Source organism: Amblyraja radiata, chromosome 5 (genome assembly GCF_010909765.2).
Source record: "Amblyraja radiata isolate CabotCenter1 chromosome 5, sAmbRad1.1.pri, whole genome shotgun sequence".
NCBI lineage: Eukaryota > Metazoa > Chordata > Chondrichthyes > Rajiformes > Rajidae > Amblyraja > Amblyraja radiata.
Window position 1 is genome coordinate 28933623 of NC_045960.1, and position 16295 is coordinate 28949917.

At 43.5% G+C, this 16295-nt stretch overlaps 1 protein-coding gene across 1 annotated transcript in view; it reads right to left on the reverse strand.

Annotated features, from left to right (window-relative positions):
* The window catches only part of rngtt (RNA guanylyltransferase and 5'-phosphatase), a 289586-nt gene that overhangs the window by 238936 nt on the left and 34355 nt on the right, over positions 1-16295 (reverse strand). The window contains exon 5 of the mRNA XM_033020853.1: positions 284-359. Coding sequence (XP_032876744.1) covers positions 284-359 — 76 coding nt within the window. The remainder of the gene's footprint in view (positions 1-283; positions 360-16295) is intronic.

Below are 16295 nucleotides of genomic sequence, written 5' to 3' on the forward strand. Positions count from 1 at the left end.
TAATTCCCTGTATAACATTTAGGATTATGCAACAAATCAGTAGAATACACTTCCCTTCTAGGTGGTTGAATATAAAATGTTAAATTTTTTCCTTGTGCTTTACTGACCATAATCTTACATGAGAAATTTCAATTTTGCATTTATTTCCTCAGTATAATAGAGCCAAAGAAGTACTTAACACCAACACACTTGTACAGAGTTACCACATAAGTATGCCAATTCCCTTTGGCACAACTTTATCGATATGCTCTTATATTCTAAATATACTGTGAAAGTTAATTACCTCCAATCCATCTTCTCCACCAAGTAAGCACAGATAAGAAATCCAGTTCGATTGAAGCCATGTGTGCAGTGTACTCCTGCAAAGCACATGTTTAATATGAAAGCTTTATTTTAAAAAAAAGGCTTTTTGTTACAACATCTATTCATGTGATATGGAGAAAGGGAGACAATTAAGGTAAAGTATGGTCCACAGAATACTCAACAGATTCATTCAAATTGGCAAGATTTCAATCTCAATTGAAACATGTTAGGTGCTACAACGATCTCTTCACCTTGCAGTATAAGAAGGCAGAGGATGAATCAATTCATACTCTCAACTACTATTCAGCAAGCTCTGCTAGCAATTCATGAGTTAAGGTGCATCACTGAAAGACGGAATTGATTGTATTAATGATGTCCATAGTCACAGAGCCTAGTTGCACTCAGCTGTTTAGATTAAGTACATAGTCCTGGGTTTTAGTCATATATAGTTGTGGTGCCACAACTAAGTTATCATGGTACTAACTCGGAGGCATTAACTGAATTTTGATACAACTTTTTTTAAACTGTCATAACTGCTGTAAACTTAATTCAATTAAATTATCTGGAACTAAAAAACTCTCTGTAAAGGTAATCTTAAATAATGACAACCAAGAAACCACAAGTGTTCATTCTTTCTTCATTTATTTTTGCTTTTTAAAAGGCATCAATAGTACATCTTTTTGTCCCAAGAAGAGTGAGGTGATGTACCTCAATGACTACTGACCGGTGGCACTAATGTCTGTGGTGATGAAGTGCTTTGAGATGTTGGTTGTGGTGCACATCAATTTCTACCTCAACAAGAACCTGGACCCACGTCCATTTGCCTATTGCTACAACAGGTCAACAGAGGATGCAATCTCACTGGCTCTCCACTCTGCAATGGACCAATTGGACAATAAAAACACATACGTCAGGCTGGTGTTCATAGACTACAGCTCAGCATTTAACACAATCATCCACTCCAAGTTTGTTACCAAGCTCACAGAACTGGGTCTATGCACATCCTTCTGCAACTGGATCTTCAACTTCCTTATCAACAGACCACAATCTGGACCAACACATTCTCCTCAATAACCATCAGCACGGGAGCACGTCAAGGCTGCCTGCTGAAGCCCTTGTTCGATCATCCTCATACTCATGACTGCGCAGCCAGACACAGCCAAACTCCATCTTCAAGTTCGCCGATTACACCACCATTGTTGGACAAATTACATAAGATGATGAAACAGCGTATAGAAGTGAGGTCAATCGACAAATCAAATGGTGCCAGGACAACCTTGCTCTCAATGCAAGTAAGACCAAGGAACTGATTGTGGACTTTGGAAGAGGAAGGAAGATGATCCACAAACCCGTCTTCATCAACAGGACGGTGATGGAGTCAAAAGCTTCAAATTCCTGGGTATGCATATCTCTGAAGATCTGTCCTTGACCCAGCATATTGATGCTATCATAAAGAAAGCCCATCAACACCTCTACTTCCTAAGAAGATTGAGGAGATTCTGTATGTCAACAAATTCTCTCTTGAACTTCTACAGGAGTATAATAGAGAGCATTATGACTGGTTGCATCACAGCTTAACTCTGACGCCATGAACGAAGGCTATTGCAAAAAAAGTGGTGAACACCGCCCATATTTAGGTTTTTATATTTTGTTCTCTTCCAGTTAGTCTGTGCAAATACAAGCACATTACTGATGTTGAAAAATAGTTTCGGCAGTCATTTTAATTCTTGACCAAAACAAAAGCCACTAAAACAATAAAACAAAAGTAGTTTCTACAGCAACAAGACATGATTATCTCTCTCCCAACAATACCGAGTGCACCCTCGCATTGAGAAAGTCAAATGAATTTAAGTTTCAATTTAGTTTTTTTTCCCCCTTACAAAACTGCCTAAAATTACAAGGATTTGTACATATCAGTTCATAAGTTTCAGGAAATTCCAAAGTGCTTTACAGAAAGGAACAAAGTGGAGCACGAATAATCCAGCACGGCTCATCATCCTGATTGCCAATCCTGTTTTAACCACACAAAGTTAACAAATGCTATTGTGTTCATCAAATAAAATATTCGATATGTGGGTGCACGGAAGAGGACAATGTTACAGCAAAAAGATTTTTTTTTCCAGATGCAAGTAGTCTGGAACACAGTACCCATAGTAGGGCTCGAAATTAACGGTTGCCCGGGTGCCACTGACCACTCAAAGCGCCGCCGGACAACCTAAACACCGAGTCATTTTGCCCGGCTTGGCAACCAGATACTGGTTTGTACTGAAGATAGACACAAAAAACTGGAGTAACTCCGCGGGTCAGGCAGCATCTCTGGAGAAAAGGAACACGACGTTTGTCAGTCCTCACTGACATTCCCTGTGCTCCCCTCCCCATCTCCCCCCCCCCCAATCTATTCATCCTGCGCTGATCACCCTATCCACCTCGCATTAATTCTCCTGCCGCCACCCCCCCCCCCCCCACCCACACTGGTTCCCTAATTCACCCTGTACTTACCCCTTTCCCATCCATCCTGCACTTCTCCTCCATCCATCCTGTACTGATCCCCCATCCATCCTGTACTAATTCACGCATTCATCCCGTACTGACCCACCCTCCATTTACCCTGCACCTTCCCCTCATTCATCCTGTAGTGATCTCCCATTCATCCTGCACAGACCCTCCGATCCACACTGTACTGACCCCCCCCCATTCATCCTGCGCTGATCTCCCCCCCATCCATCCATCCATCCTGTACTGATGCTCCCATTCAAGAAGAATGGGGGGAATTGTCTGAAGAAGGGTCTCGACCCGAAACGTTGCCTATTTCCTTCGCTCCATAGATGCTGCCTCACCCGCTGAGTTTCTCCAGCACTTTTGTCTACCCCCATCCATCCCGTACTGAACCCCCCCATTCAACACCACTGACATCCCCCCTCACAATTTTACCCACTCCAACCGACATGTACTAATTCACCTGCCTCAAACCATCCCTTCTGCACCGACTGCCTTCCAACAACAACCCCCCCCCCTCCCCCCTCACACACACACCCCTCCCTGACCCTATTGTCCTGGAAATGTCTTCAGAACGCACATTGACTATGTTTGATAACGGAATGCAATCAAATGTGTTTTAATTCCCAATGTTAGTATTTGTTTTAGTCCATAAAGATGGATTAATTATATTGTGAACACGTGAAACATTAAAACCGCAGTGTTCAATTGTCACTGCTACCGTTGACATGTTATTACAGAATTCATTTTAACGGCAAATCAATGCTCTTAATATGGAGTATCAGTACTGTAGTTATTTAATAAGCAACATTCACAACCAAACGTATGCATATATGTTACCATGGTTCAGGATTTATTGACACAGGTTGATCATACGCTGAATAATCCAACCACATTTTTGTTTGGAAGTGGAAAGAACTAATAGAAATTGCATTCATTGCAATGTGTAAAAAGAGTTGAGATACTGTCTTATAATTTTGCTGCATGTCATTGTGGGATATATCATGTCTTGATTAGTGAATGTTTCGTTTGTGACTTTATTTGAAGCAGAAATAATGTGTGAATGCTTCATTGAGTATAATTCCGACTGGTAACTACGCACTTCGTCCGAGCACACATATCGCACGCGTCATGCAAGCCATCTTAAATGACCACCTAAACTGTCATTTATTTGGCAACCTAAAAAGCTGCCAAGGTTGCCCGGCTGGCAACAGGGAAAAAAAGTTAAGCGAGATCCCTGCATAGTGTACATAGGAAGCTCCCACAAACTGCAATATGATCATGATTAGATAATCTTTTGAATTGGCATTGATTGAGGGATAAACATTGGCCAAGACACGACAATAATCTTCAAATTTGCATCGGGTTTTGAATGAGCTTGAAAGAGTCAGAGTCATACAGCACAGAAACAGGGCTTTCTATCCAACTTGCTCATGACGACCAAGTTGCCCCACCTACACCAGTTCCACCTGCCAGCATTGCTCCGTGTCCCTTTAAACCCTCCCTTTCCTGTCCAAATGTCTTTTAAATGTTATTATAGCACCTACCTCCACTACCTCCTCTGGCAATACTCCAACAAAATGCAAGAGTAATTCAACGGGACAGGCAGCATCTCTGGATAGAGGGAATGGGTGATGTTTCGGGACAAGACCCTTGCTTAGGTTGAGTCAGGGGAGAAGAAGACACAGAGATAAGGAAGTGTAAGGCGTGAAAACGAGACATCAGAGGGGATGCAGAGCAAGGAAAATATAAAATAGATCATTGTTAGCTAGGGGAAGGTGACAACAAAGCAGAGATAAAATTAAATCAGGGAGACAGGAATGGCAAATTGATCTTAATTCAGAAAAATGAGGTGGTGTATTTTGGGACATCAAATCAGGGCATGACCGTCAAAGTGAATGATCGGGCCCTGCATCTGTTGTAGAGCAGAGAGATGTAGAAGTAAAAGTAGGCTTTTGGCAAGCTGGCTTTCATTAGTCAGGGAATTGAGTATAGAAGTTGGAAGGTCGTGTTACAATTCAACAAGATGTTGGCATGGCTATTCATGGAGTATGGTGTTCAGTTTTGGACACCCTGCTATATGAAAGTTGCCGTTAACCTGGAAGGAGTGCAAGGAAGATTTAGGAGGATGTTGCCAGGACCATAGGGCCTGAGCTATAGGGTTGGGCAGGCTAGGATTTTATTCCTTGGAGTGCAGGCAGTGGGTGATCTAACAAAGGTATATAACGTCATGAGGGGGGGGAGGGGATAGATAGGATGAATGCAGTCTCTTTCCCCAAGGGAAGGGAATCAAAAACTAGAGTGCATAGGTTTCAGATGAAGGGAAGATAAAAACCAAAGGGCTAACTTTTTCCCACTGTGGGTGGTGGGTGTACAGAATGAGCTGCTAGATGATGTTGTTGAGGCAGGTACAATAAATTAGAAATACATTTAGAAAGCTACATGGATAGGAATGGTTTAAAAGGCTTATAGTCCAGGAATGGGAAAATGGGACTAGCTTGGGCGAGACGGACGAGTTTGACCACAAAGTTTGCTTTCATGCTGTATGCCTCTGTAACTGACAGCTTTAATTTTCATGCCCAAATCTATGGGTGGGAGTAGAATCTACACCCTCTGACTCGGATACATCAGCATTACCCACATAAGCAGGACTAAATTAGAATTTTGCAAAAAATATCTTTCTAGTTTTGATAAAATAACCAAACGTCATAATGCAATGAAAAATAATTTACTCAGAACAAACACTTCCAACAGGAAGTATTTTTATTTAATACTTGCTAAATAAATACAAGTGTGAATCCAATAAGAATAAAATGGGGAAGGAAGAGCAAGTGTGGAGAGGGAGGACAACCCAGTAGACTAATGGACAGATTAAGAGAGGAAGGGAGCAGATGGCAAGAGAGACAAATGGCAGGGAGCCAGTGCAAACGGGGGAGGGGATGGAGACAGAAAATTAACAATAAAAGAAAAAGGAATTTGGTTAGATAGGGGGTGGGGGTGGAAAACTATTGTTATTCCTTTCCTCTTACTTGAACTAAATAGTGCAAATCGGCATGATTTGAGTGTATAACACCTTATGTAATTAAAGCATGCACCAGTTTCATAAATTGTGCACGAGTCGAGCAGACACTGTGTACTGTGTTAATTCCATATCAGTTTATCAGTACGGTTTATCAATGTACTTGCAAAATATCCACAAAAGGCCGCATTAAAGAACGGTGAAGGACAATTCTGTTGTTTCCATGACAACAGAGATGTTTTCCTAACATTTCTATTGATGTTATCGATCACACAGCTGGAAAGTGTCAGATATTCGTAAGAATTGTCTTCCGTCTTGCTAATAGGCATCTCTATTTCCTTGCAAAATCCGCCCTCTTCCTAGTCAGATAATACTCTGGTAGCATCCAACAGTGCTTCTCAAAATAACGTGATTTCTGACTAGATTCAGTTTGTATTTCTCTTCAAAGAGACTGATCCCACACATTTTGCTTCACTGGAACAACCCCAAAGAAATAATTCTCACTCTTGACCTCAGGAGTAAATCCAATGCTGAGCATGGAGGAGAACAAATGGGTTCATATTGCACACAAAGTTAAGAATCCCATCAGGATATTCTGGATATTAAAGTTCAAAGACAATGTCAATATGCAACACGTTATAAAAGTAGCTCATGGCAAGGAGGAGTTATATTTTGAGTTTGACTAACTATAAGTCAAGTCAAGTCACATTTATTTATATAGCACATTTGAAAAACAACTCTCGTTGACCAAAGTGCTGTACATTTGTTATAAGAATGGTATACACAAGCAAGCTACATACAAATATACAAATAGCCCTCGCTCAGAGGACGTCAGGAAAGGCTTGGCAGAACAGATAAGTTTTTAGTCTAGACTTAAAGAAGTCGATGGAGGGGGCAGTTCTGATGGGGAGGGGGATGCTGTTCCGCAGTCTAGGAGCTGCAACCGCAAAGGCGTGGTCGCCCCTGAGCTTATGCCTAGACCGCGGGACATTCAGCAACCCCAAGTCGGCCGATCTGAGGGACCTGGAGGTGGTGTAGTGGGTGAGCAGACTTTTAATGTAAGTGGGGGCAAGCCCATTGATGGCTTTGTAGACAAAGAGGAGGGTCTTGAAATTTATTCGGAACCGCACAGGGAGCCAGTGGAGAGAGGCCAGGATCGGGGTGATGTGGTCCCTTTTTCGGGTGCCCGTCAGGAGTCTCGCTGCGGCGTTTTGGACCAGTTGCAGGCGGGACAGGGAAGATTGGCTGATGCCAGTGTAAAGGGAGTTGCAGTAATCTAGGCGGGAGGAGATAAATGTATGGATGATCTTTTCGAGGTCATCCAACTGGAGGAATTGTTTTATTTTAGCTATCATCCGAAGCTGAAAGAAGCTAGCTTTTACCACGGCATTGACTGGTTTGTCAAATTTCAGTGCCAAGTCAAATATCACGCCAAGGTTTTTGACGTGAGGTTTGAGTAGTGTGATGCTTCAGGGATCAATGCTAGGATTTCCACTGTTTACATCTTCTTCATGGTAATATAAAAAGTGCTGCAGCCAATTTTTGCTGACGATACAAAGAGGTTGGGAAAGCAAGTTATGAAGAGAATGCAATGAAACTGGATACAAATAATCAGTGAATGGACAAACAAAAATGGCTTGGTGGAACAAAATGGCTTGGTGGAGCACATTAACATTATCCTACACATATTAGTGACAATTTACATTTATACCAAACCAATTAACCTACAAAACTGTACGTCTTTGGAGTGTGGGAGGAAACCGAAGATCTCGGAGAAAACCCACGCAGTCACAGGGAGAACGTACAAACTCCGTACACACAGCACCCGTAGTCAGGATCGAACCCGGTTCTCCGGCGCTGCAAGGCAGCGGCTCCACAGCAGCGCCACCGTGCTGCCCATTTCGCACAACTGTATAGGGTATTGGTCATACCACATCTGCAATAGTGCAGACAGTTTTAGTTTCTTAATTAAGATATACTTCTAATGGAGATGGTTCAGAAGGTAGATTAGGCTGATTCCTGAGAGTCATCGTCATCAGTTGACCATAGTGTTTGATAATATCATATGTGCAGTCTTCAATGGCGAGAGCAGCCCTGGAGGCTTGTCAATGGCTCAAGGATAGTCGTGCACAGCCTCCCTGCGTTCTCTGGCTCTGGTACACTCCCATTTGTTGCCTTCACACTTGATACATGCCCGTTTGGATAAAGTACACCAGCCTGCTCAGTCATGGTGTGTGGAAACAGGCCCTTCATCCAAGCTTGCCCACACCGATCAACATGTCCCATCAACATTAGTCCCACCTGCTTGCTTTTGGCCCATATCCCTCCAAACCTGTCCTATCCATGTACCTGTCTAATTGTTTCAGGAACACTGCAATAGTCTATGCCTTAAACTACCTCCTTGGGCAGCTTGTTCCATGCATCCACCACCCTTTTATGTGTAAAAGTTACCCCTCAGATTCCTCTATTTTCCCCTTCACCTTAAACCTATGTCCTCTAGTTCCCGAGCACAAGTCCTGGGCACAAGACTCAGCTCACTTGCAGGAATGCCACTGTGTTTGCTGCTGCCTTTGATACAATCCCTGTATATTCCTGGACATCAGTGGTTCTGGTCGCCCTAAGGAAAAACACCTTAAAGAATTGGGTATGGAATATAGAAGCTGTCCATACAGATTATGTGACCAGTTCAGCAGAATGGTGCCCTCAGGATCGTGGCCTCAATGTTGAGCAGGCTGCACCTGTTCAGAGCCTCCAACTTTGTCATCCAGACTAGGCTGTACCTATTTAGAACTTGGCATTCTGTCCTGGCATTCGATGCCCATGAGTGACCTCAGATCTATCAATGTTCCACAGGTCATTGATCAGAACACACATGAGAAACAGGTCAAATGGAAATGGATAAAGAACACAGTCCTGTTTCAAGCAATTGTAAAATGTCAAAATGAGTTAAAGTGTTACTGTGGAGTTTGAATCAGCGTAGTGCTGGGTCTCATTCACCTTGTAGCCCCACTAAATGTCCTGCATTTTGCAAAGCTCTCTTACATTTACTCTGCAAGTTTAGTTTTAGTTTTTAGTTTCGTTTTATTTAGAGATAAAGCATGGAAACAGGCCCTTCGGCCCACCGAGTCCTCACTGACCATCAATCACCCATTCACACTAGTTCTATGTCATCCCACTTTCTCATCCACATCCTACACACTAGAGGCCAATTAACCTACAGATCCATGCATCCTTGAGATGTGGGGGGAAACTGGAGTACCCGGAGGAAACCTGCAGTCACGGGGAGAACGTGCAAACTCCACACAGATGGCACTCAAGGTCAGGATCAAACCCGGGTCTCTGGGGCTGTGAGGCAGTAGCTCTACAAGCTGTGCCATCGTGTTTGATGTTTCATAGGCAGATGGTTGGACAAAAGCCAGAGATGAAAAGACAGAAGGTGTGAGCAAAAAGGATTTGAAGGCTTGCAAATTGTGAAGCTAGAGGAAGGAAATTAGGTGGATGGGAGAAATAGGTGCAAGTCCAGGTGGGCACAGCTTAAGGAAGGGTTTAATCTTATATTATTAAAAGTCTGATCTTGACCACTTCCTGTTATTCTGTAAATTGATTTTAGAAAAAACGCTGCCACTTACGGCTGTGATTTTTGGCCATCTTACTCCCCTCCGCTGCGCAGGACAAGAGGATTTTTCCCATCGATGAAAAATAAAAGAGTTGTTAGTGTTTAAAAAATGTTGAGATTCTCTCTCCTGAAGGCCATGCCCCTTCCGGAGGGACTATAATACATAGAAAATAGGCGCAGGAGTAGGCCATTCGGCCCTTCGCGCCTGCACCGCCATTCAATATGATCATGGCTGATTATCCAACTCAGAATCCTATACCTGCTTTCTCTCCATACCCCCTGATCCCTTTAGCCACAAGGGCCACATCTAACTCCCTCTTAAATATAGCCAATGAACTGGCCTCAACTACATTCTGTGGCAGAGAATTCCAGAGATTCACCACTCTCTGTGTAAAAAACGTTTTTCTCATCTCAGTCCTAAAATATTTCCCCTTTATCCTTAAACTGTGACCCCTTGTTCTGGACTTCCCCAACATCGGGAACAATCTTCCTGCATCTAGCCTGTCCAACCCCGGAAGTGTTGAATGCCTCAGTCAGTCTCTGCAAGATGGGGGAGCGAGAGGGTCACGTCTCGCAGTCTGAGCTGTGAATAACACTGAACACATGTCGACTAAACTGTGAGTGGCTTTACTGACCTGTCAGTGCCCTTAATGTGGTTTGAAAATATAGTTTGGAAATGTTAAAGCTGCGTTGCCTTTGGTTTGGAAATGCTAAAGCTGTGTTGCCTAATTAAAGTTGCCTTGCCAAATTAAAGTTGCCTTGCTTAATTAAAATTGCCTTGTCTTATATATAATTAAAGGTCTAATCATGACCACTTCCTGTTTGCGCTTTATATTGATTTTAGAAAAAACGCTACCATGTACGGCTGTGATTTTATTCGACGTCCCCCTCTGCTCATCAGGTGCTGAGGATTTTTCCCATCGATGAAAAATTAAAGAGTTATTAGTGCTTAAAAAATGTTAAGATTCTCTCTCCTGTCAATCATGCCATGAAGGCCACGCCCCTTCTGGTGGGAGGGGGGGGGGGTGGGACTATAAAACCCAGAAGTGTGGGCGTGGCTCAGTCTTTGCACGATGGAGGAGGGAGCCTCGCTATCGTTTAATGGCCTTGCACCCTGCTTGAAGTCGTAAGAAACTGCACTTGAATTTGGTGGCCTTGCACCCTGCTTGAAATGAAATTTCAAGGAATAGCCGCGAGTCAACTGCCAGCCCACCAGCCGTGAGTGAGTGAGCTGCCAGCACAACAGGCTTGAGTGACTGAGCCGCCAGCACAAGAGTCCATACTAGCTCTCTGGAAACCAGTCTCTTCAGCCCACAACACCCATACTAGCGCTCCAGAAAGCCCCCCCTCCCCCCATTGGAATTGGTGGAGATGTGGAATATTGCGTTGGGGGACCAGCCCTCCCGTGTGATGCTGGGACACAACGGGTCCCACTTAATAATAATAATAATAAACTTCATTACGGACTCGAGGTCCAGACATAAATACTAGACTTAGTCTAGTATCTTATCTAAAATTGGTGAATTCAATATTCATACCATTGGTTGTAAGTTACCCAAGTGGAATACTAGATGTTGTTCCTCCAGTTTGTGTGTTGCAATGGAGGAATCCCAGGACAGAAAGGTCAGTGTGGGAATGGGAAGGGGAGATAAACGGTTAGCAACCAGAGATTTCTTAGGCCTTGGCAAAATGGTGTGAGTCTCTGCTTGGTCTTGCTGATGTACAGGAAGCCACATCAGGAACAATGGATGCAGTAGATGAGATTAGAGGAGGAGCATGTCTTACCTGGAAAGACTGTTAGGTTTCCTAGCTGGAGATGAGGGAGGAGGTATAGTAGGTATGTTACAAAACTTACCTTCAGCGGTGCTGCAGTTCTGTCACTGCCCATGTGCGTGACTTTGGCGCCTTTGAGAGGGGGGCGGGTTTAAAATGTCATTTTCTCCAGGCTGTTTAAATCGATGTTCATCAGGCTGTTTAGTTGCTCAAGAAAAATCGCTCCAACATTCGTTCTCTGGAGTTATTTTTAAACTGCGTTGGATAATTTAATTGCTAGAGTAAATTAAAAATCATCTTTTAAAGCCGTGAACGCCGATAACGGGACGGATCTCACGTAGGGGACAAGGCAAGGTACGCCATTTATTTTTACATAAAAAAGTGCTTCTTAAGATGCCTTTAATCAAAATTGTAAGTTGCGAGAAGGTGACTTGGGACCCATCCGAACCGGCAGTATTTTTTCTGCCGACATGGGGTTCAAATTCACTGCAACCGCAATGTTCCAAACGATCGCGTTCCACAAAATCCCACTCGCAAGAAGATTTAAATGGCCATTAATTTACAGCAATTAAACACTAAATTCCTTCCATTTGGCCTATAAATTCATGACAATGACTTAAAAATCATGTTATATTGTGAATTCTTGTGTGAATGTTATTTGGACACAGTCTATTTAAAAATGTTAACCTTTTCTTAAGAAATTGATAGATGTTAAGATCTAGTAATTAAATTTTGTAGTTAGCTACAATTAGGTAACTAACTAATTTAATTTTAGGTCATCCAAGTAAGATTGTTTCATATTTGTTTCAGAATGCTTCAATCTATAATAACTGAAAATTTTGTTCAGTTCTCTTAATTTTTAAGAAAGTTATGGGCTTTTGACTGTCCTTGATCACAGCTTTTGAGTTAAGTCAATGAAAAAGCAATAGGGAACAAGATGCTAATTTCCGAGTATGAAAATGGCCATAACTTTAATACTGAAGGTATAAAAGTGAATTAGGTGTCAAATTAAACTTATTTTTATGCTTTATATGATGGGATAAATTGCAGACTAGATTTTTAAAATCTCAAAATTTTGTAACATTGCTAGGTATAGGGATGTAATACATCTCTTGCGGTTGCAGGGGAAAGTACCTGGGGAAGGGGTGCTATGGTGGGAATTGATGCATGAACCAAGAATTGCAGAGGGGGCTGTCGCTGCAGAAGACGGAAAGGGGTGTGGATGAGAAGATGTGGCTGGTGGTGGGATCACGTAGGCGGTGACGGAAATGTTGGAGGATGATGTATTGGATGCGGAGGCTGATGGGGTGAAAGGCAAGGATCTGGGGAATTCTATCCTTATTCCGCTTGAGGGGAAGGGGAGTGAAAGGAGAACTACGGGACACAGAGGAGACAAGGGTGAGGGATTCACTGTGATAGGGGGGGAAACCATGTTTATTAAAAATGAGGACATCTCACGCATCCTACAATGGAAAGCCTCACCTTGGGAGCAGATGCAGTGGGGACAGAGATATTGAAAGTAGGGGATAGCATCTTTGCAAGAGGTGGGGGGGGGGGGGGGGGGGGGGGGGGGGAGTGTCGTGCAGATCACTGTAGTTATAATATCTTGTAATTAGTCTCCTGTCGCCCGCCATTTCTTCCAATTAAAATCACTTCACCCACTGGTTCGGAGGGATATCCGAGGTAATTTGCGGAAGTGCGTGTCCCCCCGGACTCAAGAGTCGAACAGTGAAGTGCAATTGCCTGAATGTAGAGATCAGTGGGGCAGCAGTTCAGAACTTACACAGTCAATCATAATTCCCAAGCTTCTGCCCAGGTTCATAATCAAAAGCCAGATGTTCCAGGTACAAATGCCACCTTTTAAACAGAAAATCCAGGCAAATTGTCCCCAAGCAGAAGAGCTAATGATGTCTAATCATATCATGGTGCAACTGCAAAACTATTTCAGAAATTCCTTGCAATCTGATGGCAAGGTGTACCATTAATTCACAAGTGATAATTGCACTGATGACCCGTTTTAGGAATATTTCATAATTAGTTAAGTGAACACATGGGCCAAAAAAAATAATGCAATCTATTGTAGCAATTACCTGGTCATTTACATTACACAGGGAATAGGCACTTGAAAGAACAGTGCCGTGGCACTCAAGGTAGTGTTGCATGGAACAACACAGGGAGACGTTTTAAATTAAATTTATTAAAAATACCACACGTGTCAATATTGAGAAAACACTAAGGAGCAATGTATCCGGTAACTTGAAAGAAAATATTGCCACTGTGCAAACTAACTTGGGCTCTTTGATACAACACCATTAATCTTTGATAACAAAACATCTAAAGTTCATTGGTATTAAGAACAAAGAAACACTGGAGAAACACTCACCGGAGCATTCAATTTAATCATCTTTACATCAATTCAACTAACCTACACTTATTCTACATCTCAATCAATCTATTGGTCTGTCCTGAAAATGTACTACTGACCAATTTGTTAGTCATAGAGTCAGTCATAGGGTCAGCAATAGTCAGAGAACGTGGAAACCGGCTCTTTGGTCCAACTTGCCCCCGCCGACCAACCTGCCCACGCCGACCAACCTGCCCATCTACACGTCCCACCTGCCTGCGTTTGGCTCATATCACTCTAAACCTTTCCTATTCATACACCTATCCAAATCTTTCTTAAACATTATGATAATACCTACCTCAACTCCTCACGAGGAGGAGGAGCCATCTTGGTGAACGGCTGCTAGCCAGCAGCCGTCCGTTTTAAATCCGTTTTTTTAATAGTTTTTAGTGAGTCCTGTTTTTTGTTTGTAGGGGATATGGTCTTTTTAATGTGGGGGGTAGGTGTAAACTTTATTTCTAGGTCCCTACCTGGTCGGTGTGGCAGCCTTTTCTCCGGGCTGCCCGTCGACCCGTCCTCGTGGCCTACCTGCGGGCTTGGAGCGCCGTTTCCTGGCGGGGACCGCCCAGCACCTCGGCCTCGGCGGCGGCACAGCATTGGAGCACTGGAGCGGAGCGGAGTGGAGCGGGCGACGCCTTGCCTGGATCGCCGCGCTGGAGCGACGCGCTGGAGCTCTGGCGAGCTGGACCGCCGAGAGCAACATCTCCGGGCTACGGGTCTGCGGAGCGGAGAAGCGGCAGTGCGGAGAGGCGGCGCTGACTTTTTCATCGGGAGCCTGGGAGCTCCAAACCGGCGCGGCCTTGTCGGCTTCGGCAGCTGCGGGGTCCAACCAGGAAGCGGCCGTTCCAGGTGGCCCAGCCGCCGAAAGGACTCTCCCGACGCCGGGGCAAGACCACCCAGTGAGAACGGCCAGGGACATCGGGCCTCCGTAGAGGCAATTGCGGTGGCCTCAATAGGCCTGACTTTGGGGTGAACATGGGGTGGGGACTGGACATTGTGCCTTCCTCCACAGTGCTATCCACTGTGGGGGGATGATTTTTTTTGTCTAATTGTAGTCCTGCAGGTCTGTGTCCAAGATGGCTGCCGTGAAGAGAGAGTGGACGCTGGCTCGCTTTGGCTGCCGCTGCTCTCTCTTCACACTGTGTTTTTGATTTTCTGTTTTTGGATTGAATTCTGTTTTTAATTTGTGTCTCTGTGATGTCTTTATTACTTGTTATATTCCGATTATATGTTATTCTGATTACTATGTAAGATGTCCTTGAGATGTCTGAAAGGCGCCCATTAAATAAAATTTATTATTATTATTATTATTACCTCCTCTGGCAGCCCATTCTAGATACATACCACCATTTGTGCAAAGAAGTTGCCCCTCAGATACCTATTAAATCTCTCTCTCCTCACCTTAAACCTCTAGTCCTTGATTCCCCTACTCTGGATAGAAGACTACAGTGCCCTCCATAATGTTTGGGACAAAGACCCATCATTTATTTAATTGCCACTGTACTCCACAATTTGAGATTAGTAATAGAAAAAAAAAAATCACATGTGGTTAAAGTGCACATTGTCAGATTTTAATAAAGGCCATTTTTATAGATTTTGGTTTCACCATGTATAAATTACAGCAGTGTTTATAGTCCCCCCTTTTCAGGGAACCATAATGTTTGGGACACAGCAATGTCATGTAAATGAAAGTAGTCATGTTTAGTATTTTGTTGCATATTCTTTGCATGCAATGACTGCTTGAAGTCTGCGATTCATGGACATCACCAGTTGCTGGGTGTCTTCTCTGATGATGCTCTGACAGGCCTGTATTGCAGCCATCTTTAGCTTGTGCATGTTTTGGGGGCTAGTCCCCTTCAGCATATAAAAGGCATGCTCAATTGGGTTCAGATCGGGTGATTGACTTGGCCACTCAAGAATTTACCATTTTTTAGCTTTGAGAAACTCCTTTGTTGCTTTAGCATTATGTTTGGGATAATTGGCTCGCTGTAGAATGAACCGCCGGCCAATGGGTTTTGATGCATTTGTTTGAACTTGAGCAGATAGGATGTGTCTATACACTTCAGGATTTATTATGCGACTACCATCAGCAGTTGTATCATCAATGAAAATAAGTGAGCCAGTACCTTCAGCAGCCATACATGCCCAGGCCATAACACCCCCACCACCGTGTTTCACAGATGAGGTGGTATGCTTTGGATCTTGGGCAGTTCCTTCTCTCCTCCATACTTTGCTCTTGCCATCACTCTGATATAAGTTAATCTTCGTCTCATCTGTCCACAAAACCTTTTTTCCAGAACTGTGGTTGCTCTTTTAAGTACTTCTTGGCAAACTGTAATCCGGCCATCCTATTTTTGCAGCTATCCAGCGGTTTGCATCTTGCAGTGTAGCCTCTGTATTTCTGTTGGTGAAGTCTTCAGCGGACAGTGGTCATTGACAAATCCACACCTGGCTCCTGAAGAGTGTTTCTGATCTGTTCTTTAGGTGTGTGGGTTTTTTCCTTTATTATTGAGAGAATTCTTCTGTCATCCGCTGTGGAGGTCTTCCTTGGCCTGCCAGTCCCTTTGCAATTAGTAAGCTCACCAGTGCCCTCTTTCTTCTTAATGATGTTCACAACAGTTGATTTTGCTAAGCATAAGGTTTGGGTGATGTGTCTAACAGTTTTATCCTTGTTTCTCAGTCTC